The sequence below is a fragment of the Ahaetulla prasina genome, chromosome 2, assembly GCF_028640845.1.
Source record: "Ahaetulla prasina isolate Xishuangbanna chromosome 2, ASM2864084v1, whole genome shotgun sequence".
Taxonomy (NCBI): domain Eukaryota; kingdom Metazoa; phylum Chordata; class Lepidosauria; order Squamata; family Colubridae; genus Ahaetulla; species Ahaetulla prasina.
Window position 1 is genome coordinate 29587296 of NC_080540.1, and position 25823 is coordinate 29613118.

At 44.1% G+C, this 25823-nt stretch overlaps 1 protein-coding gene across 1 annotated transcript in view; it reads right to left on the minus strand.

Annotated features, from left to right (window-relative positions):
* LOC131190460 (uncharacterized) overlaps positions 1–25823 on the minus strand; it is a 41306-nt gene extending 15483 nt beyond the window's left edge. Inside the window, exons 1-8 of the mRNA XM_058167783.1 lie at positions 25584–25823; positions 23158–23433; positions 20303–20497; positions 19500–19781; positions 18920–19009; positions 9846–10193; positions 6863–7138; positions 2295–2570 (exon numbers count right to left, since the gene is read on the minus strand). Coding sequence (XP_058023766.1) covers positions 2295–2570; positions 6863–7138; positions 9846–10193; positions 18920–19009; positions 19500–19781; positions 20303–20497; positions 23158–23433; positions 25584–25653 — 1813 coding nt within the window. The 5' untranslated portion in view covers positions 25654–25823. The remainder of the gene's footprint in view (positions 1–2294; positions 2571–6862; positions 7139–9845; positions 10194–18919; positions 19010–19499; positions 19782–20302; positions 20498–23157; positions 23434–25583) is intronic.

Sequence of the window (25823 nt, forward strand, 5' to 3'; positions counted from 1 at the left end):
ATCATCCAGTTTCTTGTCCATATTGGATAACTTTTCCAGAATTCTCCATCTCTCCAGCAGTTGGTCTCTGACCTTTTGCCATTTAAAAAAAAAAAATTCAAAATCCTCAGGCAAGCACAGTATCCTTGTAATTTCCTCCGGATCCACCAGGGGGCACTCACAGGAGCAACGAGTCCAGAGTACAGTTAGTCAACCAGGAAGCTGAAGGGAAGTGATGTCATCAAGATTCTCATAGTGAAGGCGGAAGCTGGACGCCACCACTGTTCCCCAGAGGGAGGGGGGGCCTCAAACCCTCCCTCCTAAATTTCTCCATCACCTCTTCTCTCCAGAGCTCCACAAACCGTAATCTTCTTATTTTAAGTTCTCCTCTCTCCAGAATGACTCGTGCTCCTTCCAGCCGCAGGGGAGAAAAACCCCCGCACTCGGAGCACTCCACTGCCACCGATATCCCTTCCTTCTCCATTCCTCAATTCTCCGCTCCTGTTCACCACCAGGCTGCTGCAGTTATAAATCCAAAGCCCCGGTGTCACACAGCGCCCAGGCGACGACCAAAGTAATGGCCGTGGCCTGTGGCCTCCAAACCCCGCCGAGCCTAGGACGCGCCAGCATCGGTCCCCCAGTCCTGTATGTCGGCTGGGAGACCCTGGCGAGCCGTCCGTGCGGCAGGTGTCCTTTTCGAACACCTGGCCCCTGGCCTCGGCGGCGGCCGGATTCGGGCACTGTCAACCGCTTTAATCTAGATTGCAAAAAATATGACTTCTGTAACAGAATCATCAGTGCTTGGAACACTTTACCTGACTCTGTGGTCTCTTCCCATAATCCTAAAAGTTTTATCCAAAAACTTTCTACTATTGACCTCACCCCATTCCTAAGAGGACCATAAGAGGCGTGCATAAGAGCAGAAACGTGCCTACCGTTCCTGTCCTATTGTTTTTCTTTTTCTTCTTCCTATATATATATATGCTTATACCTCCTAATATTTACTCATATATATGTTTAATGCTATATAATATTTTTGTATGATACTTATATATATTGTTTTGACAAATAAAATAAATAAATAAATAAAACACCAACTGTCAATCAGAAGACACGATGAAAATTCTTTCATTTCACAACATATAGACAGGTTTCACCATCGTTTCAGTTGGGGAAAAAATGTGACAATCCAGGCCAAATCCCAAAATGCCAGGGGATTTCTAGAAGCCTGGCCCTCTGACAAATGAGCCATCAATAAGACATATAGATATTAATAGTATCTATACACTATGCAAAAGAATAGAATAGAATAACAGAGTTGGAAGGCACCTTGGAGGTCTTCTAGTCCAGGGGTCTCCAACCTTGTCAACTTTGTAGGGGCCGTGGTAGCTCAGGCTGGTAAGAAGCCTGTTATTAGAACACAGCAGCCTGCAATTACTGCAGGTTCAAGCCCGGCCCAAGGTTGACTCAGCCTTCCATCCTTTATAAGGTAGGTAAAATGAGGACCCAGATTGTTGGGGGGGCAATAAGTTGACTTTGTAATTATACAAATAGAATGAGACTATTGCCTTATACACTGTAAGCCGCCCTGAGTCTTTGGAGAAGGGCGGGATATAAATGTAAATAAATTAAAAAAAACTTTCAGATTTGTGGACTTCAACTCCCAGCAAAGCTGGCTGAGGAATTCTGGGAGTTGAAGTCCACAAGTCTGAAAGTTGCCAAGGTTGGAGACCCCTGTTCGAGTCCAACCCCTTGCTTAGGCAGGAAAGATTGCAGCAACAGTAGGCAAGTATTTTCAGATGGATTGACTAGCTGTAAAGAGACAATCAACCAGCCCAGAAGAGAACAAAAAGATTCCAGCACCTCTCCACCCGTGATCAGCAACTGCCAAAGAACTACGAGTAAACACCCAACCAAAGAATCTCTAAGACCGCCCCTACCCACACAGTCAAGCAAGTCACCAGAAGAAGCAACTTAGAACTAAGGAGAAATTTCCTGAACAATTAATATATGGAACGATTTGCCTGCAGAAGTTGTGAATGCTCCAACACTGGAAAATTTTAAGAAAATGTTGGATAACCATCTGACTGAGATGGTGTAGGGTTTCCTGCCTGGGCAGGGGGTTGGACTAGAAGGCCTCCAAGGTCCCTTCCAACTCTGTTGTTATATTATATTATATTATATAAACTGACAGCAAACAGCACTCCTTACTGATAATATTACCTAGTTAAGGTAATGAAATGACTGCAAGAAAACAAAGCAAGCTCAGAGAACACCAAGGACCCCTCATAAAGGAAGACATTCCAGACGCTCACCTGTCCTCAGCAGCATCTCTTTCCCGTAGGACAGGTGCTTCTGCAGCCACTCAATGCAATCTTCCTCCAGGTAGGATTTCCATCCCTGATTAGATCCCGGCATATCATCCCATGTCTTCTTGATGATCTGAGCCAGGGGCTGGTGAGCCACCCAGGTGAGGTTCTCCTTGTCGAAGGCGATGAAGGTCCTCCCATCGTAGGCATACTGCAAAAGCCCTTCTTTGCTTCCATCACTCCGGAGTTCACAGCCGTACATCCACTGCAGTGTGTGAAAGCCTGAAAGAGGGATAAGCCGATGATTTCGTGAGTCCTCAGGAGAGAGAGAGAGACACACACACCCCGTCCCACCCCTCAGAGACTTTAAGACAATAGTGAATCATTCACACCCTGATTTCCTTCCTAGCTATTGTCCTCATTCTTCCCTCACTCAACCTGTACCTCCCCTCCCCTCCCCCCTCCCTCCCCCAGGATTAAACCCCTGAACTTCATCAGGAAACAGGCAGCTCAGACCAGCGGTCACCAACCTTACGGGACCGCCTGCTGTTACCGCATGCCTCCCACCGACCCATACGCTCTCACAGAGAGGGACTTCTCAGGGTGCCGTCCGCCAAGCAATGTCGGCTGGCGGCCCCCAGGGGAAGGTCCTTCTCTGTGGGGGCTCCCACACTCTGGAACGAGCTTCCCCCGGGTTTATGCCAAATACCTGACCTTCGGATCTTCCGCCGCGAACTGAAGACACATCTTTTCATTCACGCGGGGCTGGCTTAAATTTTATTGATTTTAAATTTTCTATTATTAATTTTAAGGGGTTTTAGTTTTATATATTTTAAAGTTTTTTTAGGCCAATTATAAAATAAGTTTTTTAATTTGTATTTTAATTGTATATTGTATTGTCTGTTTTTACTTTTGGCTGTACACCGCCCTGAGTCCTTCGGAAGAAGGGCGGTATAAAAATCGAATAAATAAATAAATAAAATAAAATAAAAATAAACCGGTGGTCCGAGGGACCACTGGTGGTCCGTGAGAAAACTTTGGTGGTCCGCAGAAAAATTATTTGCATTTTTTATATTGCATTAAATCAGGGGTCCTCAAACTATGGCCCCTGGGCTGGGTACGTGCAATGAACGTTTGTGTTGCTGCAGAGAGTCTCCCCCTTTGGGGTCTTTTTGTGCAGAATGGAGGGGGGCAGAAATTCCAACTTGGGGTCTGCTTCTGTTGTGTCTGCGCCCCCCTGCCAGAAAGTGACTTGGAAAGTGAGGGGGAAGGGCCATCAGGACTTACCTCGGGAGCACCGGCTCCCCTGGCTCAGCTCCAGGAGCCAGAGGCAGGCCAGGTGGAGGAGATAAGAAGGCCCTGACTCTTTCCCCCCCGCAGGCCACACCTCCAGACCCAGCTGATGGCAATCAGGCCTGGCTGGACCCTAGGTTTTGTAGGCAGGAGAGGCGGGAACAACAGAAGCAGGGGTGGGGCAGGCTGCTGAGTCATGGAGCCACAGGATATAAAACCAGTGAGGGCTGCTATGCCTCTTCGTAGCAGGCAAAATCAACTGCTTAACTAAAGCTGAAGTACTGTTTATTCCTGAGTGACTCATCGGCATCAAGGGCAGACGCGCTTGGCAGACGCGCGCTAGTTTGCTGCCAGACCTGATAATGCCGGCTAATTAAGCCATCACTCGGATGGAGGCGAGGGGGGACAGAACAGCTTCAGCCTCCTGGTGCGGGGCTTTGGGTGAAGGCTGGAGGGAAGTGCCGCTGGTGACGAAGAACCGGAGGGTCTTGTTCCAGTGGGACTGCATCATGCCTTGGAAGTGGCTGACTATCTCAGCCCGCTGAGCCTCCAGGCGCCGGTACCCTGGCCTTGCACTCCTGCAGGTCTTCCCTCTGTTTGGAAAGCCTATGCTCGTAGTCCTCAGTGAGGTGCTTCTGCTGAGCCTCCTTCTTGGTCAGATCCAATTTGAACTGAGCCAGCTGTTTTGCCAACTCTTTCTCATGGTGGCTGCTTAGCTCCAACAACTGCTTCCTGTTGGGGCCCTAAGTAGGCTGGGCGGGCAGGTGAGGAGTAGCGAGTAGAGGCTGGCAAGGCGCCCCTCGATGTGAGTGACATTGATTTGGCCACGCCCACCCAGTCACATGACCACCTTGCCATGCCCACCCAGCTGGTCATTAGGCAGATCATATTAGTGGTCCATGGGATTTAAAATTATGAATTTAGTGGTCCCTGTGGTCTGAAAGGTTGGTGACCCCTGGCTCAGACATTCTCCTTTCAGCTTCCCGGGATTAGAAAAGGCAGTGGAGGATCCCAAGGGGGGGAAAAATGGAGTTGCAGAAGAAATGAAGGGATGGAGCCTCCTCCATTTTTCTCTCTGCTCTGTTGGCGAAACTTGGGGGTGGAAGAAGGGATCCTAAAGTGGGAAGAGGATCTGGGTGTTGTCCCCAAATTCAGGCAAGGGTGTTTTGGGGGGACCAAGAAGAGAGGGAGGGACACCTCAAGAGGGCTTCATAAAGACAGTTCACAACTCAGTCAACTCCAACAAAAGAAGGGAGGAGGAGCAAGGCCTGGATTACTGCATTCAGTTGTGGTCGCCACATTACAAAAAAAGATGTTGAGACTTAAAAAGTGCAAAGAAGAGCAACTGACAAGATTGCAGGATTTGGGTTTGGCTAGTCTAGAGAAAAGAAAGACTAGTGAGGACATGATAGCAGTATTCAAGTATTTGAGAGGGTGCCAAAAAGAGGAGGGGGGTCAAATTATTCTCCAAAGCACCAGAAGGCAGGACAAGAAACAATGCATGGAAACTAACCATGGAGAGAAGCAACCTGGAATTGAAGAGAAACTTCCTAACAGTGAGGACAATTAAGCAGTGGAAAAAACTTGCCTTCAGAAGTTGTGGGTGCTTCATCACTGGAGGCTTTTAAGAAGAGACTGGACAGACACTTGTCTGAAATGGTATTGTTCTGTTTCCCTCCCCCAAATACTCCCAGCAAAGAGTCAGTCAGAGGCCTCCTTTTCTAATTTATTTACATAGATAAATGTCCTGGCCACGTCTACCCACCGGCCTGCCAAGTTTCTGGAGATAACGAGGAAATTACAGATAAGGCCAGAATTACTCACGAATATATTCTTCCCTCCATTGATACAGTTTGCCCGCGCAAATTCATTGCTTTGTCCAAGACAAAAAACCAGGAAGTCCCGCCTCCTATTTATAGTCTCTGCAGATGTCACTGCATGACAATCATTACTTGGCTTTATCCCAACGCTGCTTCTGCTGCGCGCGCCGGTCACGTCTGCGCAGTTTTGCATCACTCCAAAACTGTTCTTGGGCGCTACAATCAGAAGAAGGCTCCAGAGAATCAGGCCTTGCCGGCCCCTCCTCCTCCCTTTGAGTGGGTGCCAGGGAGGGAGAGGGCTCAAGAGAAGCAGGGCTTGCCAGGTCTTCTCCCTCACTTTCTGAATCATCCGAGTCCAGGAGTCTGGGTCCAGGAACCTGGGTCACAACAGGTATAGGGCCGTGGTGGTGAACCTATGGCACATGTGCCACAGGTGGCATGCGTAGCCATATCAGTGGGAACGCGAGCTCAGCTCCGGGGCACATGAGCGCGCCGGCCAGCTGATTTTTGGGCCTTCTGGGTCCATTAGAAGTAGGGAAACAGGCTGTTTCCTGCCTCCGCAGGGCCTGGGGGGGAGGGGAGGCCTGTTTTTCTGTCTCACCTGGCTCCAGAGCCTCTCTATGAATCTGGGGAGGGTGAAAATGGCCTTTCCCACCCTCCCAGGCCTTCCGGAAGCCGGAAACTGCCCGTTTACCAACTTCCGATTGGACAGGAAGTGGCTTTTTAACTGTCCTCAGCCTCCAGAGCCTCTCTAGGAGTATCTGGAGGCCGGGGACAGCAAAAAATGTCACTTCCTGTCCAACCGGAAGTTGGCAAACAGCCAGTTTCTGACCTCCGGAGGGCCTCCGGGGGTGGTTGGGAAAGGCCGTTTTCGCCCTCCCCAGACTCATAGAGAGGCTCTAGAGCCAGGTGAGAGAGAAAAATGGGCCTACTGGGCCATCGCGTGCCAGGAGCAGGGGGGAGGGAGGGTCGCATGCGTATGTGTGAGAGCGGGGCACATAGAATTGTGGGTGTGGGCACGCACACATGCAACTCTCCCCCACGCCTCCTGCCTCCTGGCACGCGATGGCAAAAAGGTTAGCCATCTCTGGTATAGGGTCTCCTGCTTGAGCAGGGGGCTGGACTAGAAGACCTCCAAGGTGCTTTCCAGATCTATTCTTATTCCGAATCTATCAATATATACAGACAGATACATATGAATAACTTTAAAAATGACTTTAGTAACTGCAATGCACCCACTGGAAATTTTTAAGAAAATGTTGGATAACCATCTGACTGAGATGGTGTAGGGTTTCCTGTCTGGGCAGGGGGTTGAACTAGAAGGCCTGCAAGTCCCTTCCAACTCTGTTGTTATGTTATGTTATGTTACCCACCCACCCACCCACACCGGTATATTGAAAAGATTTTCAAAAAATGCAGAGGGAATATGGGGCCGGAGGAGCCACCCGATCCATCACTCACCTTCGCTCTGATTGTAGCCACTTCTCAGAAACTCCAGTTTTGTTCTGCTCAGCTCCTCATTATCACGTATGCTCTGAGTCTCTCTGTCCCAAAGCTGGGGATCCTCCTTCTTTATCTTCTCCATCCAGGAGACTCGAGGCTGCATCCTCTGGCTGTTGCTGTCATAGTGGACAAAGACCTGATCGTCTACATACCCCAGAAGAAAAAAGTGGGGTTGCCCCTGACTGAATTCCGAGGTGCAAGCGGAGAAATGCTTTAGGGAGTGCAAGGAGGAGCCTGGAAGAAACCCAAAGGATAGAGTTAAGGGGCCCAGATCCAATGGAGCACAACAGGCCCCAATTTGAGAAAGGAAACAACTGAGAGGCAAAGAAGTAGCTTTGGGAGTGGGGTGTGAAAAGTAGGAGGGCAGAGAAATTGGGGGTGATGAAGGGAAGGAAGGGAAAAAAGGGCCAAGGGAAAAGCAAATCTATTTGCCCAGCCCAATTGTGCCTTTCCTTCTAGCAAAGCCTCCCTCAAACCATCTCCTGGATTGCTCATTCTCTGCCCCAAGGAAGCTGAAGTGGCCCCACAGGGAGAAAAGGGGGTCCAGCCAGCGGTGAAATGCTCCCGGTTTGGACAGGATCATCCGATCCGGTAGCGATGCCGGTGGGTGGTTTGGAGAACTGGTAGCAAAAATCCCTGCCCCGTCCCCCCGCCCATGCCCAGCTGAGCCACACGATCATCAGAGCCTTTTTTTTTTACTTTTAAAAGCATTTTTTACAACCTATTTGGCCAAAGAGATTGTTAAAAAATGCTTTTAAAAGGTAAAAAAGGGCTCTGACGATCACAGCTGAGCCGTGTGATCATCAGAGCCTTTTTTTTACTTTTAAAAGCATTTTTTACAACCTATTCGGCCAAAGAGTTTGTTAAAAAATGCTTTTAAAAGGCTCTGACGATCCCAGCTAAGTTGCCTGATTGTCAGAGGCTTTTTTTTTTACTTTTAAAAGCATTTTTTCTACAACCTCTTCAGCCAAAGAGGTTGTAAAAAAATGCTTTTAAAACCTAAAAAAAAAGCCTCTGATGATCCCAGCTGAGCAGCGCGATCGTCAGAGGCTTTTTTTTTTTACTTTTAAAAGCAATGCTATATTTAGTGTCAAATCAAAGCAATTTTATTCACAGGGTTTTAAAAGTATAACCACAGTATACAAATTATAAAGTAAAATATTATTCAAATTAAGAATAATATTAATTTAAGACAAAACTTGATTATAAACAACATTTTTAATTTCACCTCCAGCAGCAAGAATAAATAAATTCTGTGATGAACCCACCCTTGAGCAAACAAAGTAAAGTTATCTGTGGGAGAAACATGGTGATCACAAATCCACTCCACAGTATTTAATAGACTGACCCTGTGACTTAATGATCGTGATTAAGAATGCAAGTCTCAATTTTTTTTCAAAAATTTTTCAATTTTTTTTCCAGAGAGTAAGTCATCTGTGTACAAAGTTTGGTTGAAATTGCTTGAGCTGTTCCAGAGTTATGCTGGAACATAAACACACACACACACACACACACACACACACACACACACACAGAGCAGGTGTGTCTTACCCCCACAGGGGTGTCTTACAGAGAGTAAGTCATCTGGGTACCAAATTTGGTTGAAATTGCTTGAGGGATTTCAGTTATGCTGGAACATACACACATAGTCACACACAGACACATGTGCATGCAGACACACACAGACACTCCAGGGGTGTCTTACCCCCACAGTACTTGTTTCCAGAGAGTAAGTCATCTGTGTACCAATTTTAGTTGGAATTGCTCGAGCCGTTCCAGAGTTATGCTGGAACGTATATACATACATACATACATACCATACATACATACATACATACATACAATACATACATACATTCTTTTTATATAGATAGATAGATAGATTCAAAGGAAAGTTTGTTATGGCCAAAAATCAGCAAGAATAATACTACCACTGAAAAAAGGAAATAATATGATGAACAAGGGCAACATACAAAAAGAGCCACTGTAGAATCAGGTCTACTCCAATAACTACAAAAACTAAACTAACAGGAGAATCAAATCCACAAAAGTATGTAACAGGAAAACAGAAAAATAAGGCATAGATCATGCCTGTCAAACTGACAGCCCATGGGCTAGATGTGTCACATGCAGGCCACTCCCAACCCAGCTGCACAAAGGCAAAAAAAAATAGCAATGCATCATGATACGTTACGTAACACGAACGAGTTTGACACCTGTGGTATAGATAAATGTAATACCACTGTAGGGCATGAAATGCCGTGGACCACACGAAAACTTAAATCATGAAAATTAAAAGAATGTCCTGGAATTGCTAATTGAGCATTGAAAAGAGAACTTTCCCTTGACAGGCAGTAACTAAAAAGGAGTATGAAATCAAGCTAAAATCGAGGATCTCTGTTTAAAACTTTTTATCCAAGATTTTTTGCAACCGCGCATAGATTAACACAACTCTAACTACAGAAGAATTTAAACAAAGCACGTGGCCATTTTGCCTACTGAAACTCAGACAAATTAGGAAAAAAAAACAATCGACATCCTTTAGATCTCAAGATTTAAATTTATTTTTAACCAATTTTTAGCATTTTTACTTCTGCAAGCTGAATCAAATAATAATATGGCATAATAATAAAACTATAACATTTTGTCATATTGTAATTCAGCAAATGCCCCTATGTTGGGAACTTTCGGGATGGAAGGAACCTCCTGGGAGGCAAATCCCTGCCTGTGCCAGAAGCTCTCGGGATATTGGGGTTGAGGACAGGCAGACGATCAAGATGGACATCAAGATAATTCGAGGCGCGTTTCCCTGCAGGATTCTAATCCTGTTGCATTCACACCGCATCCTTGATGACAGTGGGAGACAGACAGACACAGAGAGGGAGGGAGGGAGGGGAGAGAGAGAGAGAGAAAGATCCTTCACATCTTTGAAGGGACTCACCGAAGCTGCTCTCCGGGAAGTCGACCATCAGCAACGCCAGAAACAAGAGGGGCGCAAAGCGCAGAGCCATCCTGCCCGCCATCCTCAACCTGCGCTCCCCTCTCCTGAAGTCTAAGGCAAAGAAAGACGCGCTCACAGTGATAAACAGCGCCACAATCCAGAACGGGCCGGCGATTGGCCAATAGAAAAAATGCATTCTTATGTCGTCAAGGGTTGCTAGGCGAGAAAAGCTGCCAAAGGGAAGCGAAAGTTTTATCTGATTCAGGCATTGGAGAAAATCTCTTCCTAGGAACTCTTCCTCTTGGGGGAGGAGCAGAAGTGCGGGACTCAAAAGAGGGGGAGAGTAAACTGGGCGCAGGCGCGGAGGGGGCGTCCCTTTCATTTTTTTTTATTTTGTCATAACAGTATACACAAACATCGTCATAAATAAAAACAACACATCATGAAACAAAAGTATATATATATAATCTGCTAAACAAATAATTCCATCAACACTGTCAAACTATGTACTGAATCTGCACTACTATTAATCTTCTCATCGTTCCCATCACCAATCTCTTTCCATTTATGACTGTATGACTATAACTTGTTGCTGCCAATCCTTATGATTTATATTGATATATTGACCATCAATTGTGTTGTAAATGTCGTACCTTGATGAACGTATCTTTTCTTTTATGTACACTGAGAGCATATGCACCAAGACAAATTCCTTGTGTGTCCAATCACACTTGGCCAATAAAAATTCTATTCTATTCTATTCTATTCTATTCTATTCTATTCTATTCTATTCTATTCTATTCTATTCTATTCTATTCTATAAGTAAAAGTATGCAACAGCTATGTTAATTTGATATAATGAAAGGGAACAATAGGAGAGGAACGGTGGGCACTTTTGTGCTCTTATGCACGCCCCTTATAGTCCTCTTAGGAATGGGGTGAGGTCAATAGTAGACAGTTTTTGGTTGAAGATTTTGGGATTTTGAGTAGAGACTATGGAGTCAGGTAATGAGTTCCAAGCATTAACAACTCTCTTACAGAAGTCATATTTTCTGCAATCAAGTTTGAAGCGGTTGACATTAAGTTTGAATCTATTGGATGCTCTTGTACTATTGCAATTGAAGCTGAAGTAGTCTTTTACAGGAAGGATATTGCAGTAGATGATTGTGTGTGTTAAACACAGGTCATGTCGAAGTCGGCGGAGTTCTAAGTTTTCTAATCTGAATAGCCTCTCGCAGCTGAGAATCACCTTCCAGAATAAAATTGAGAAAAGAAAACCAAGGATACTAAAACAATCAAAAGCGACAGTAGCTTTTGGGTTTTCTGAATAGATATGGATAACAATGGGCTTGAAATCTGTTTCTGTAGTAGTTATCAGCCACCAGGAAGTACAGATGTGTAAAGCTGGCAAAGGGGCCTAAGGGGAAGAGAACTTCCAAATTTAATTCGTTGAATGAGAGGTGGGTTTTTTTGTCAACCTATTTGCCAAAGCGCCTGAAGGCCAGACAAAGAATAACAGATGGAAACTGATCAAGGAGAGATTCGACCTGGAAATAAGGAGAAATTTTCTCTGTGAGAAAAATCAACCAATAGAACAGATTGCCACCGAAAGTTGTGGGTGCTTCATTTATTTATTTATTTATTTTGTCACAACAATATATGTAACTATCATACAGAAAGATTATATAGTATATAAAGGTATAAGCTTATGCACGCCCCTTATGGTCCTCTTAGGAATGGGGTGAGGTCAATAGTAGAAAGTTTTTGGTTAAAGCTTTTAGGATTATGAGAAGAGACCACAGAGTCAGGTAAAGTATTCCAAGCACTGATGATTCTGTTACAGAAGTCATATTTTCTGCAATCTAGATTAAAGCGGTTGACATTAAGTTTAAATCTATTGGTTGCTCTTGTATTATTGCAATTAAAGCTGAAGTAGTCTTTGACAGGAAGGACATTACAATAGATGATTCTATGAGTTAAACTTAGGTCTTGTCGAAGGCGACGGAGTTCCAAGTTTTCCAAGCCCAGGATTTCAAGTCTAGTGGGATAAGGTATTTTGTTGTTTACAGAGGAATGGAGAACTCTTCTTGTAAAATATTTCTGGACACGTTCAATTGTATTGATGTCAGAGATATGGTGAGGGTTCCAAACAGGTGAGCTGTATTCTAGAATTGGTCTAGCAAATGTTTTATATGCTCTGGTTAGTAGTGTAGTGTTTTGGGAGAAGAAGCTGCGCAAGATTAGGTTTACAACTCTTAGAGCCTTTTTTGCTATGTAGTTGCAGTGGGCTTTGGCACTTAGATCATTTGACATGAAAACTCAAAGGTCTTTAACGGGATGGGGTCATCTGTAAGGTAATGTCCATCAAGTATATACTTAGTGTTTGGGTTCTTTTTTCCTATATGTAAGACTGAGCATTTGCTGGTTGAGATTTGGAGTTGCCAAGTTTTAGACCAAGCAGTTAGATGATCAAGATCTTTTTGAATGATAGATGTATTATCAGTGGTGTTAAATAGTTTGACATCGTCAGCAAAGAGAACACAATTACTTGAGATATGGTCACAAAGATCATTAATGTATAGTATGAAGAGTGTTGGTCCAAGGACGCTGCCTTGAGGAACGCCACTCTTGACAGGAACAGGATTTGATAGAGCATTGCCAATTTTGACCACTTGTTGTCTGTTAGACAGAAAAGCAGATATCCATTTGTGAAGGGGTCCTGAAATGCCATAGGATTTTAGTTTTAGGAGAAGTTTATCGTGTACTACTGAGTCAAAAGCTTTGCAGAAGTCTATGTAGATTGCATCTATTGTTTTGCCTTGATCAAGATTTGTAGTCCATATGTTTTACAGTGGAGAAGTTGTAAGTTGCATGATAATTTTTCCTGAAACCAAATTGTTTATTGGAGAGTAGGTTGTTTTTCTAAGTGTGAGGTAATGGATTGGTTGATGATTGATTCCATGACTTTGCAGGTGCGACAGCATAGAGAGATTGGTCTGTAATTTTCGACTAAGCTGGGGTCTCCTTTTTTGAAGATAGGGATGACTGTGGCCAGTGACCAAAGATTGGGAAGGGAACTGGTAGTGAAGGCTTTATCAAAGATTATGCTTAGGGTTCTGCTATATTAATGGAAAGTTTTTAAGAAGTAGGCACATAGTCCATCGGGTCCAATAGATAGCGATGGTTTTATGTTATGAAGAGCTTTTCCAACATTTTCTTCTGTGAAATCTATATGAGTTAAGTCATCATGTTCATTGCTGGTATGCGTTTGTGGAATGTCGGATATGTGTCATCGCTGTTAACAAAAACTGAGCCAAACAATATGTTGAAGAGGTTTGCTTTAACTGTTTCGTCATTGCATTCTTTGTTGTTAGAATCTTTTAGTGGTGGGATGGATCTTGTGTCTTTAAGTTTATTGTTAACAAAATTATAAAAGGCACGATTGGAATTTGTGCAGAAGGTCCTTCTTGTTTGGTGTGTAATTTGTGCATTCAGTTTTTATTTGGTTGCATATGTTTTCTGTGTTTTGAAATTTACTACAAAGCCTTTTTTGTTTCTTTTCCAGAGGGATTTTTTTTTGATTGAAGCTTTTTTATTGATATGGGTAGTTTGTTTTTCCTGATCATGGTTGTCATTTGTGGTACATATAGTTTGATGACTCTATTGATTTCAAGTAGGAAAACTCTATAGTGGTCTTCAGCAGTTATGCAGTTTGCAAACAGATTTTGCCAGTCCAGAAATGAAAGATCGTTGTTTATAAGGTCGTAGTAGATGGGGATACTATTGTTATGATGATTTGAGTATGGACGTATATTGAGACGAAAATCAATCGTGCAGTGGTCACTATTGGAAAAAGGTTCTTTAATTTGTAGTCCATAAATTGAGTTTGGGTTGTTGCAGAAGATGAGATCAAGGCAGTTGTTGAGTCTTGTATTGTTAGTTACAAGTTGTTCAAGACCTAGGTTTGTAACAGCGTTGTATAGTGTAGTATGGATTGGATCAGTTGTACATTCATTAGTTATCCAGTTAATGAGAGGTAGATTTAGGTCGCCCAGGAAGATGAGAGGGTATGGGCAAGAGGTAGCCCATGTTAGCAGTGAGGTTAGCATATTTGCATGGGTAATGTCATAGTCAGGGGCTCTGTAGCATAGTAAGAATCGAAGAGTGGTGTTAAGGGATAGGTCGCATACAATAGTTTCAGGGAGAGAAAGTTTGTGTGAAACTTGAATATTTTTTAGATTCAGTGACTTTTTGTAAAAGATAGCCACTCCACCACCTCTTCGGATTTCACGATCTGATCGATGAACTTGATATTCTTTGTTTGAGATAATGGAGTCAGGAAGGGATGAGTTCAGCCATGTTTCACAAACAAAAATGATATCGAATGTACCACTGTTTAACAAGAGGATAAATTCAGGTAATTTGTTAACAATGCTTCTCGCATTTAACATAACATCAGAGTTGGAAGGGACCTTGGAGGCCTTCTAGTCCAACCCCCTGCCCAGGCAGGAAACCCTACACCATCTCAGTCAGATGGTTATCCAACATTTTCTTAAAAATTTCCAGTGTTGGAGCATTCACAACTTCTGAAGGCAAGTCGTTCCACTTATTAATTGTTCTAACTGTCAGGAAATTTCTCCTTAGTTCTAAGTTGCTTCTTTCTTTGATCAGTTTCCACCCATTGCTTCTTGTTCTACCCTCAGGTGCTTTGGTGAACAGCCCGACTCCCTCTTCTTTGTGGCAGCCCCTGCATTTATCAATTTGCATTTGAGATCTGTAGTAATTCATCACTGGAGGCTTTCAGGAATAGACTGGACAGCCATCTGTCAGAAACCCAACTATTCTATTCTATTCTATTCTATTCTATTCTATTCTATTCTATTCTATTCTATTCTATTCTATTCTATTCTATTCTATTCTTAATCAGGTGGAGGTTAGAAACCCCAGGTGATTTTTGCTCTGCATGAAAATGCTCAAAAGTTTCTTGGGGCATCTTCAAAGCAAACATGTGTCTTTCTGTGAGAAAAGCTCAGAAGTACAAAATACAATACATTCATTCCCTATTTCTGGTTATTCCCCAACAAAGTCTCGAATCTTTAGGAAGCTTCAAAGAACTTTGGTTTTCCAGGTATAAATTAAGATGTTGCTCCCTACTTTCTTCTAGGGAATTCTTGGACTAAAATAATTTATTCCTCTTCAAGTTATGATCATTGTTATTATGCTGGCCAACTTTAGAAATTGATTGATTAAGAACTGATGGTGAGGCTTTTATATTTCTCATGATGAGCAAAGTATAAGTAAGAGTTTTTTCAGGGTTTGAACCATCTCTTGTAGTGATCAGTCTTCCACTGAGCATGTACAGAGCAGTGGTGGGTTTCAAATTTTTTTTACTACCAGTTCTGTGGGCATGGCTTTTGTATTGGCTTGCACTTTTAAGTGTGGCAGGAGAAGGATACTTAAAATCTCATTCCCACCCTACTCCAGGAAGGATACTGTAAAATGTTCTTCATTTCAAAGGTTACTAGTTCCAGAACTGGTAGAATGCTGTTACCTCTGGTAGTGAGAAGAGGAAATGCTCCTTTCATGGCTCTGTATTTCTACTGATGAAGAAGACCAAGGTCATTAGGGGGACCTTCCAATTTGTTTTGTGTCCCTGGAAACTGGCCGTCTGCAGGATGAGCCTCCCCTTCAGGTCCTCTCTTTTCTCTCTGGGTTCACAGCAGGCGTAACCTTCCTCTGTTTTAACTGGCTGGTTAGTTTAAGGTGCAGCATCTTGTGCAAACAAGAGATTCACATACAAATTACTGGACACATAGACATAGTCCATACTTTTCAGGCCATCTGCTGAACATGTTTATTTCTGAAAGACTTCAGTATCATGTTTATTACCGTCTCTTCTCAGACGCTTTGGATTCTGGTAAGAACCAGGACTGTCCTCCTGCAAGCTAAGAGCCCTTGGTTAAGTTCCAACTCCACAGAGGCAATGTTTTCTCCTTCCATTCCTCTCCCAGCAACCCTTTAAGGTAAGCCAGTTGGTTGACAGTGGTTGAAGCCTCCTGGTGGACAAAAAAGGCAAGTAATAATTTGCCTGGAAGCTCCTCCAAGGCAGCCCCCCAACTGATGACCTCAGCATGTGTGGTATACTGGGGACCCCCAGAGGCAGATCTTCGGACTGGAGAGTGTCCCACAAGCCCGGCCCTGGCTGAATCTCCCACCACCCAGGAAGGAAGCTCTGGAAAAGCCCTTGGCTCGCGAGCTTCCTCCTTTCCTCTAGGGTAGGGTTATTCAAGAGGGAGAGAGGGAGGAAGGGAGAGGTGAGAAGGGGAAAGAATAGGGAGAGGGAGGAGGAGAGGGAGAGAGGAAAGGAGAACACAAACCCCTCCAAAGGATGCTTCATCTCAAGTTGCACCTTTGAGGGCCATTCAACTGAGGATCAGGCAATGATGGAAAAGCTGTTTCAACTGTTTGAAAACTCTCCATGCATTTGGAACACTGGAGTTCCTGCGTTAATCTGACCAAACACATCCTTAATTTTTGAATGGAATAGAACTGAATAGAATTTTTTTATTGGCCAAGTGTGATTAGACACACAAGGAATTTGTCTTGGTGCATAGGCTCTCAGTGTACATAAAAGAAAAGATACCTTCATCAAGGTACAACATTTACAACATTTAATGATAGTCATAGGGTACAAATTTAACACTTAATGATACAACACTTAATGATAGTCATAGGGTACAAATAAGCAACCAGGAAACAATCAATATCAATATAAATCATAAGGATACAAGCAACAAAGTTACAGTCTTAAGTGGAAGGAGATGGGTGATGGGAACGATGAAGATAGTAAATATTTTGACAGTGTTGAGGGAATTATTTGTTTAGCAGAGTTCAGGAAAAAACTTTTCTTGTGTCTCGTTGTTCTGGTGTGCAGTGCTCTGTAGCGTCGTTTTAAGGGTAGGAGTTGAAACAGTTTATGTCCAGGATGCGAGGGGTCTGTAAATATTTTCACAGCCCTTTTGTTTTTGGACTTTTTTTGACCCATGTAGTATACAGGTCCTCAATGGAAGGCAGGTTGGTAGCCATTGTTTTTCCTGCAGTTCTAATTATCCTCTGAAGTCTGTGTTTTTCTTGTTGGATTGCAGAACCAAACCACAAAGTTATAGAGGTGCAGATGACAGACTCAATCATTCCTCTGTAGAACTGGATCAGCAGCTCCTTGGGAATAATTTGAGAAATAATAAATTTAGTTTCCTAAAACCAGGAAATTTGGGGACTCTTTTTTATTTGGCACAGGTAAAAGGGGTGCCTTGTTTTTAATCCCCACCTCACCGTTGGAGATTTTATCATCTGTTTTCTGCCATGTCAGCTTTCAGATCTCACTCTGAAAATTCACAGGAAGCCCTCAAAACCTTGTTTTGGCCTGGGGACCCCAGGGTTAATTATTGTGGAATTATTAAGATATCTTTTCCTACCATATCTTCTTTCTAAAAAATATTTATCGTTTGAATAATAATTACAATATGAATTGTTTTAGCATTTACCAGCTATTTCTTTTTAGCTTTGCTGCATGTTGCTCAGAGAAACTTGTGATATGGGCGGCTATTGTGAAAGCATTTGTTTTCAGCTGACAAAAGCAGCCTCCAGATGTGGAGGATAGGCTAGAGGTCCTTGTAACAGGGGATGATGGAAACTGAAGTCTGGTGCGCTCGGAAGGCTCCCAGTTCTAGCTCAGACAAAGTTTAAAATGTTTTTAAAATGTCTCGGTTAAGATATTTAATTTAAACAGCTGGAGCAATGAAGGGTTGGAAAATGAGTAAAAAAAACACAGTGGAAGCTAATTGGTGGAAGACAGCTGGCCACTGCGTGAGGCAATCTAAGCTGTGATTGGTTGCTGTGAGTGTAAAGGGGGAGGTTCTTTGTTTCCCGCCTTTTTTCCTCCGTGTGCTGTGTGAGCTCTCTGTGATTTACCTCACGGCGTTCCTGCTGTGTTGATTTACCTGACGATGCTCCTGTTTGCCTGGCTATCTTGCTTGCTGTGTATATAGTTGTAAAATATATTTATATAAATCAACAAATTCATGTCAGCGTCTCTGACTCCATTTAGATACCGGTTGCGCAATTCCCTGACAGTCTCCTGGCAGGCAATTTGTGGAACGTATTTGTGTGGGAGCATAAAAACAATTTTGTTGTTTTCAGCCTATTCAAAATTAACATTTTAAAATAATTTTAATTAAAAAAAAAGACTGGCTGGCTGCTTGTCTGGAATGGTATAAGGTCTCCTGCTTGAGAAGGGGGGTGGACTAGAAGACCTCCATGGTCCCTTCCAAATCCCTGCCTGTCTCCAGTCTCCAGTCGAACAGTTCTTCAGCCAGAGGCACAGCCAGTGTGAGGATACAGATGGCTCCAAAGTTTCTTTTTCCAATCATTTCATTCTTAGAGAGCTTTGTGGTGGGAGACCAAGAGGAGATCCAGCTAGCATCCACCAAGGCTTCTTTTTTCTCAAAATGCCTCCTTTTGATCACTACCTTTGGGGACCTTCCTGACCATGTTATGGCTGAGCCTTTTCCATCCTCATTCTTTGAAAGCAAAGCAGCTTCTCGCACAGAAGGATCATCTAGACAGTTGAGTCTCCTCACCATTTTGAAAATTCCTTGTATCAGATGTTCCTCCTTGGGGGGCTCCATTCCCTAGAACAGCCTGGCTGTAATAAAAAGGGAGCCCACCTTCCTCCACTTAGTTCTTGGGAGAAAGACAAAGGCAGCACAACTCTGCAACTTTAGGAGGAGCTGCTTTTGTGTTTAGGCAGACACACACACGCACACACTGCTACCTCTGATCCCAGCTCTGAATTGGAGCTAACATATAAAGAACACAAATCATCCACTTGATACTGCCTTTAAGACTTAAAGCTCAGTCAAGACTGAAGTCCCCAAAAGATGCCAGATCTCAGATGCTCCCCAAAACGGCTAGGAAATCACAGGAGAATGAAGCCCAGAAGAAGCTCCCCAAAGAGAGAGACTCAGGATGATTTCTCCATCTTCCTTCAATCACCCCCAAAAAAGGATACTTACTCAAGAATATCAAACTCCCAACAATCACCCCCACCAGGACAAGACCAGCCACAACGCAGCCGATGATGAGGCCCAGGTTGGATTCTGGAGCTGAATTGAGGGAAAGAGCAGATAATTGAAGGAGAACCCCAAACAATCATCCCAATTAGGGGAGAGAGACTTAATTCAGCCAAAGGGATGGAAATTCCTCAAATGCAAAAGTCTAAGGGGCTTCTCTTCATGTCCCTCTAACTGTAGCATGAAGAAATCCTGCTGACCATTCTTTCAATAAATCCCTGATCATCAAATAATGTGTACACTTCTTTCTTAGGGCAGCAATTTGTTATTTACAGGGACAGGGGCTAAGAGAGGATCTAAGGAGATTTCATGAGGATTGGCCAACTGTTGTGATGGGATTTGTTGCTTCCTTTACATCACTGGAATCCAATTCTATGGACTGTTGCTTGCAGGTCCACCAACCTCATATATGGGAAAAACCAATCAATGAGAACTCAACTTCACATCTGGACAAAGCTGGGGTCAGATTTCTCTCCCACAACCCTCCAGAGAGCCCAGTCTTTCCCTCCCTGCAGCCTCTCACCCTTCAGGGCCACCTCCAGAGGCTCCTGCAGGCTGTCGTGCTCCACATGGCACCGATAGCGGTCCCTCTCTTTGGAATCGATCTGGATGCTGAGCCAATAGTAGTAAGTCCCATCCGCATTGGGGGTCAAAAACCCATGGAAAGTGTCCTCCAGCCAGACTTCCCCGTCCCTCCTCCAGGAGGCATCGATCTCCCTGGGGTAGAAGCCGTGGACCCGGCAGACGTGTGTCTCCATCCCATCCTCCACCTCTGACCTGCTGCTCACAGTCACTACTGGGATCTCTGCAGAAACGGCATCACTGGAATTAACTTTGAGCCCCCCCCCTCCAATTTTCTGATGGGCAGAAAAATCTCCCACCACTTGGTTTTAACGCAGGGATTTAACAGTCTATAACTGCAGCATCTCCAAGAGTTTTAGGAAATGCTTAAATGCTTGACAAAAACGGAAACAATGTCTAACAGTGGCGTATAGCATTTATCACATTGAGATTTCCCATGTGGAATTGTCCAGTAGTGAGTTGTCCCGCAGCAAATATGTCCAAGTGGCCTTTTGCCTGATTGTGGGCTGTGAACAGGACACACTTTAGTGCTTTTGCTGCCTGATTCACACAGACACCCGTCAAGCAGAGGCCACATTTCCTGGTCCATTGAATGGCTTCCTGGATCTTGGAGACCTGCTGGAGGGGAAGGGGGAGAATTCCCTCCCAGGCATCCAGGCAGCAGACCAGGGACCCAAGGGGTCTGATTGTGTGCAAGAAATCAGATCAGAAAGGAGGAAAGTCCAGCCTAGTTCATATACTCACCTGTTCTCATCAGCGTCTCGTTCCCATAAGACAGGCACCTCTCTAGCAACCCAATGCAGTCTCCACTGGAGAGATACTTAGACCAGAGAACGGTGGCTTTGATTTCTCCATTATAAACCTCCTCCGTCCAAAAGTATCGTTCACTCCCATTTCCCGAGAGTTCACAGCGTGTGTTGCCCTGTAGCGTACGAAGATCTGAAAGGAGGACAGGATTATGGTTTGAGGAATCCTCCGGAGAGACAGACATCTCCATTTGCAGGGATTTTGATTCAGGAGGGAGCCAACAAGAAAAGGATGAATAACGACTGGAAAATAGATTTTCCCCCATGAAGCTACTCAGTCCCTTTGGATGAGACATTGAGTCTCTCTATTCACCCTAACACACACACACCCATCAGTCTCTGGGCAGAGTGCATTGAGGGGCAGAGGGGACCCCCAAACCCCATTTCAAACCCCCAAGAGAGGCTCCTTAGAAGCAAATGTATTTTCTTGCAATGATCCCCAAATTAAGGCTCTTTGAAAGTGAGTCTTTGCCCCCCCCCGTCCCCGGAGATGCAGAAGGTGTGGGATTCCCTTCTTAAGGGAGCCCCACCAAAAGAGTAAAGCCTGATTTGAAGCCACAGAAACTCTGGCTGTTCAGGAAGGGCTCCAATTGGCTGGCTTCTTTCTTTTATGTCCCTCTCCCCTCCCCAGGATAGTACTGATGCATTGAGTTGACCTATGCCCCTTCAAGAGTCCCACTCACAACCTCCCTGACCTCCCTGACTTCTTCTTCCAACCGGAGATGAAGAGGCTCCTGGTTTTGGGGCACACTTAACAGATTAACAGAGTTTGATGGGACCTTGTAGGTCATCTACTCCACCCCCACCCCACCCCCACCTAAGCAGGAAACCCTACACCATTTCTGACAGATTGCAGTCCAGTCCCTTCTGGAAAGCTTTCAGTGATGGACCTCTCACAACTTCCGAAGGCAACTTCTGTTCCATTGGTTAATTGTTCTCACTGTCCAAAAATTTATCCTTATTTCCAGGTTGAATCTCTCCTTATTCAGTTTCCATCCATTATTCCTTGTCTGGCCTTCAAGTGCTTTGGAAAATAGCTTGACCCTCTCCTCTCTGTGGCAGCCCTTCAAATATTGGAAGACTGCTATCATGTGTCCCCTGGTCCTTCTCTTCACCAGACTAACCTTGCCCAGTTCCTCTAACCGGTCATTGCTTGTTTTTTTAGCCTCCCGTCTCCTAATCATCTTGGTTGCTCTTTTCTCCACTCTTTCTAGAGTCTATACTTGGTAAAGGGCAGGGGTGGAATTCAATTTTTTTTTACTACCGTTCTGTGGGCATGGCTTGGTGGGCGTAGTATGGCTTGGTGGGTGTGGCAGGGGAAAGGATACTGCAAAATCCCCATTCCCACCCTACTCCAGGGGGAGGATACTACAAAATCCCCACTCCAGGGGGAGGATGCAGCAAAATTTCCATTCCCACCCCACTCTGGGGCCAGCCAATGGTGGTATTTGCCAGTTCTCCGAACTACTCAAAATTTCCGCTACCAGTTCTCCAGAACCTGTCAGAACCTGCTGAATAGCACCAGTGGTATAGGGTCTCCTGCTTGAGCAGAGGGTTGGATTAGAAGACGTCAAAGGTCCCTTCCAGCTCTATTCTGATTGATTGTTTACTTACCCCTCAAATAAGGGAATGACAGAAATGCTTCTTCTTGGATGGGAACTCTGGTGGGGATCTGGTGTCCCCAGGAGGATCAAGGTGAACTTGATCCCTCAAATTCTCTGGTGTGGAAACAGAAAGAAAGACCTGCCACCAGGAGCCTCTTAAGAACCACTGGAGGGAAACCTGTCATTCCTTTCCTCCCTCACAGCTGGATGTCTACCGAGGGTCTAGTTAGGACCTTTGAGGACATTGGGCAGGGCCAATGTCGGGAGACTATGTCCCATTCTGTCTCCGAAGGCCAAGCTCACTCTTGTTTCCTCCTCTTTATCTTGTTTTTTACCACTCCTGTCCTATACTGATTTATTTTTTTGTCTGTCTGTCTATCATCTATCTATCTATCTATCTATCTATCTATCTATCTATCTATCTATCTATCTATCTATCTATCTATCTATCTATCTATCTATTTTTTTAAATTTGCATTTATATCCCGCCCTTCTCTGAAGACTCAGGGCGGCTGACACTGTGTTAAGCAATAGTCTTCATCCATTTGTATATTATATACAAAGTCAACTTATTGCCCCCAACAATCTGGATCGTCATTTTACCTACCTTCTAAAGGATGGAAGGCTGAGTCAACCTTGGGCCTGGTGGGACTTGAACCTGCAGTAATTGCAAGCAGCTGCTGTTAAAAACAGACTGTCTTGGCAGTCTGAGCCACCAGATGCCCTATTTATCCATCCATCCATCTCTATCTCTATATATATCTATGACATTTTGATTGCCCATCCACCTTTAATAAGTATAACATCCACATAAAACTTCAGTTATGGAGCAAGGATAAAATCATATTTTTTAAAAAAATAAACATACTTTCCCCTCTCCTGCTATTGGCAGGGAATATGGGGCAGGAAGAGCCACCTTCATTCCATGGATTCTCCAGGCGTTCTCTTAACAGATCACTGTAGGTTCATGCTGCATCGGTCAGAAAGTGCCAATATTAGGGAATATCCTTCCCCAATACTGGTTACGGGGCAAGGGTAAAATAATAATTTTTAAAGCAATAAACATTTTTTCAAAATAATATTTTAAAAAAGGAATCAGCCTTTAATCTGGGAGAGACCCATTTTCTTCTCCTCTGCTGCAATTGGCAGGGAGTATCGGGCAGGAAGAGCCACCTTACTCGTCACTCACCTTTGCTCTGATTGTAGTGAGTCCTCGGATTCTCCAGGCGTTCTCTGAACAGATCATTGTAGGTACGCGCTATATCAGTCAGAGTCTGCCAGTATTGGGGAATGTCCTTCCCCGATTTCTCCATCCAGGGGACTCGAGGGTGAATCTTCCTGCTGTTGCTGTCATAGCGAGAAAAGATCTGACCGTCCACATAGCCCTGAATAACAAATTGGGACAGCCTCCGGCTGGGCTCCAAGACAGCGTAGTAGATGACCTTGAGGGAATGTGAGGAGGAGCCTGAAAAAAGGACCCAGAGGGACAAAGTTAGGGGGATTCTGCGAGGGGGACTCTGATGCTATTAAATCTGAAAGGAAGAGACCGAGGGGGTGTATGTGGAGGGAGAGGAGAAAGGAGGAAATGAAGGAATAGAATAGAATAGAATAGAATAGAATAGAATAGAATAGAATAGAATAGAATAGAATAGAATAGAATAGAATAGAATAGAATAGAATAGAATAGAATTTTTATTGGCCAAGTGTGATTGGACACACAAGGAATTTGTCTTGGTGCATATGCTCTCAGTGTACATAAAAGAAAAGATACGTTCATCAAGGTACAACATTTACAACACAAATGATGGTCAATATATCAATATAAATCATAAGGATTGCCAGCAACAAGTTATAGTCATACAGTCATAAATGGAAAGAGATTGGTGATGGGAACTATGAGAAGATTAATAGTAGTGCAGATTCAGTAGATAGTTTGACAGTGTTGATGGAATTATTTGTTTAGCAGAGTGATGGCCTTCGGGGAAAAAATGTTCTTGTGTCTAGTTGTTCTGGTGTGCGGTGCTCTATAGTGTCGTTTTGAGGGTAGGAGTTGAAACAGTTTATGTCTTGGATGTGAGGGATCTCTAAATATTTTCATGGTCCTCTTCTTGATTCGTGCAGTATACAGGTCCTCAATGGAAGGCAGGTTGGTAGCAATTATTTTTTCTGCAGTTCTAATTATCCTCTGAAGTCTGTGTCTGTCTTGTTGGGTTGCAGAACCGAACCAGACAGTTATAGAGGTGCAAATGACAGACTCAATAATTCCTCTGTAGAACTGAATCAGCAGCTCCTTGGGCAGTTTGAGCTTACTGAGTTGGCTCAGAAAGAACATTCTTTGCTGTCCTTTTTTAATGATGTTTTTGATGTTAGCTGTCCATTTTAGATCTTGCGATATGATAGAACCTAGAAATTTGAAGGTTTCTCCTGTTGATACTGTGTTGTCTAGTATTGTGAGAGGTGGAAGTATGGAAGGGTTTCTCCTAAAGTTTACCACCATTTCTACGGTTTTGAGTGTGTTCAGTTCCAGATTGTAGAATAGATGATGGAAGAATAGATGATGGAAGAGGAATTGTAGAATAGATTGTAGAATAGATGATGGAAGAGGAAGAGGAGGCAGAGAGTCACCCACAGAGGAGAAGCAGCAGGAAACCCCACCTGGTCACCCAGCTGCTCCCCCCACCCCAGGGAGAAAAATGCCTTGGAACTTTTAACCTTTTTTTTTTTTTGGTCCAAGTGGGGGCAACTTATTAATGGTAGAAGTGCCCCTAGTGGTGGGGGTGGGAGGTGCAAAGGCAGCCAGGGAGTTTGCGAGTTGACCTTGTCGCGTCCGAGCGTTCCCATCCCAGAACCTCCAAGGTGGGACGGAAAGAATTGGGCAGGTAAACTTGAGTGACATCTGGAGGGGCCGTCTTGTCCTGTTCCTAGAATGGCTCGGGAGATGAGGAGTGGGGGAGAGAATGGCAGCAAAGAGGGAGAAAGACAGGCAGGCAGGCAGGCAGGCAGGCAGGCAGGCAGGCAGACAGACAAACGGACGGACGAATGGTTCCCACCAGCAGAAAAGGGGCTTGAGCCCCTTACATATAAACAATAAAATACCCTATCCCACCAGACTTGAAATCCTGGGCTTAGAAAACTTGGAACTCCGTCGCCTTCGACAAGATCTAAGCTTAACTCACAGAATCATCTATTGTAATGTCCTTCCTGTTAAAGACTACTTCACCTTTAATTGCAATAATACTAGAGCAACTAATAGATTTAAACTTAATGTCAACCGCTTTAATCTAGATTGCAGAAAATATGACTTCTGTAACAGAATCATCAGTGCTTGGAATACTTTACCTGACTCTGTGGTCTCTTCCCATAATCCTAAAAGCTTTCAACTATGGACCTCACCCCATTCCTAAGAGGACCATAAGGGGCGTGCATAAGCGCACAAACGTGCCTACCGTTCCTGTCCTATTGTTTTTCTTTTCTTCTTCCTATATATATGCTTATACCTCCTTATATTTACCCATATATGTGTTTATTTACTATATAATCTTTTTGTATGATACCTACATATATTGTTGTGACAAAATAAAATAAATAAATAAATACATCTTGGAAGGCACTCACCGAGACACATGTGCTGCAAAGCGACCACCTCCAACACCAGGAGCCACAGGGACGCAGAGCGCCGAGCCATCCTCTGCTCTGTCCCGAAACCTCCGCCTGCGCTGCGCTCTTCTGAAAAGTCCAAGGCAAAGCAAGAGGCGCTCGGATTGATCAATAGCGCAATAATCCAAAGCGAGCCGGCGATTGGCCGAGCTCAACTAGTAGGAAAAAAAAACCCCGTTCCTATGACGTCTCTGGTTG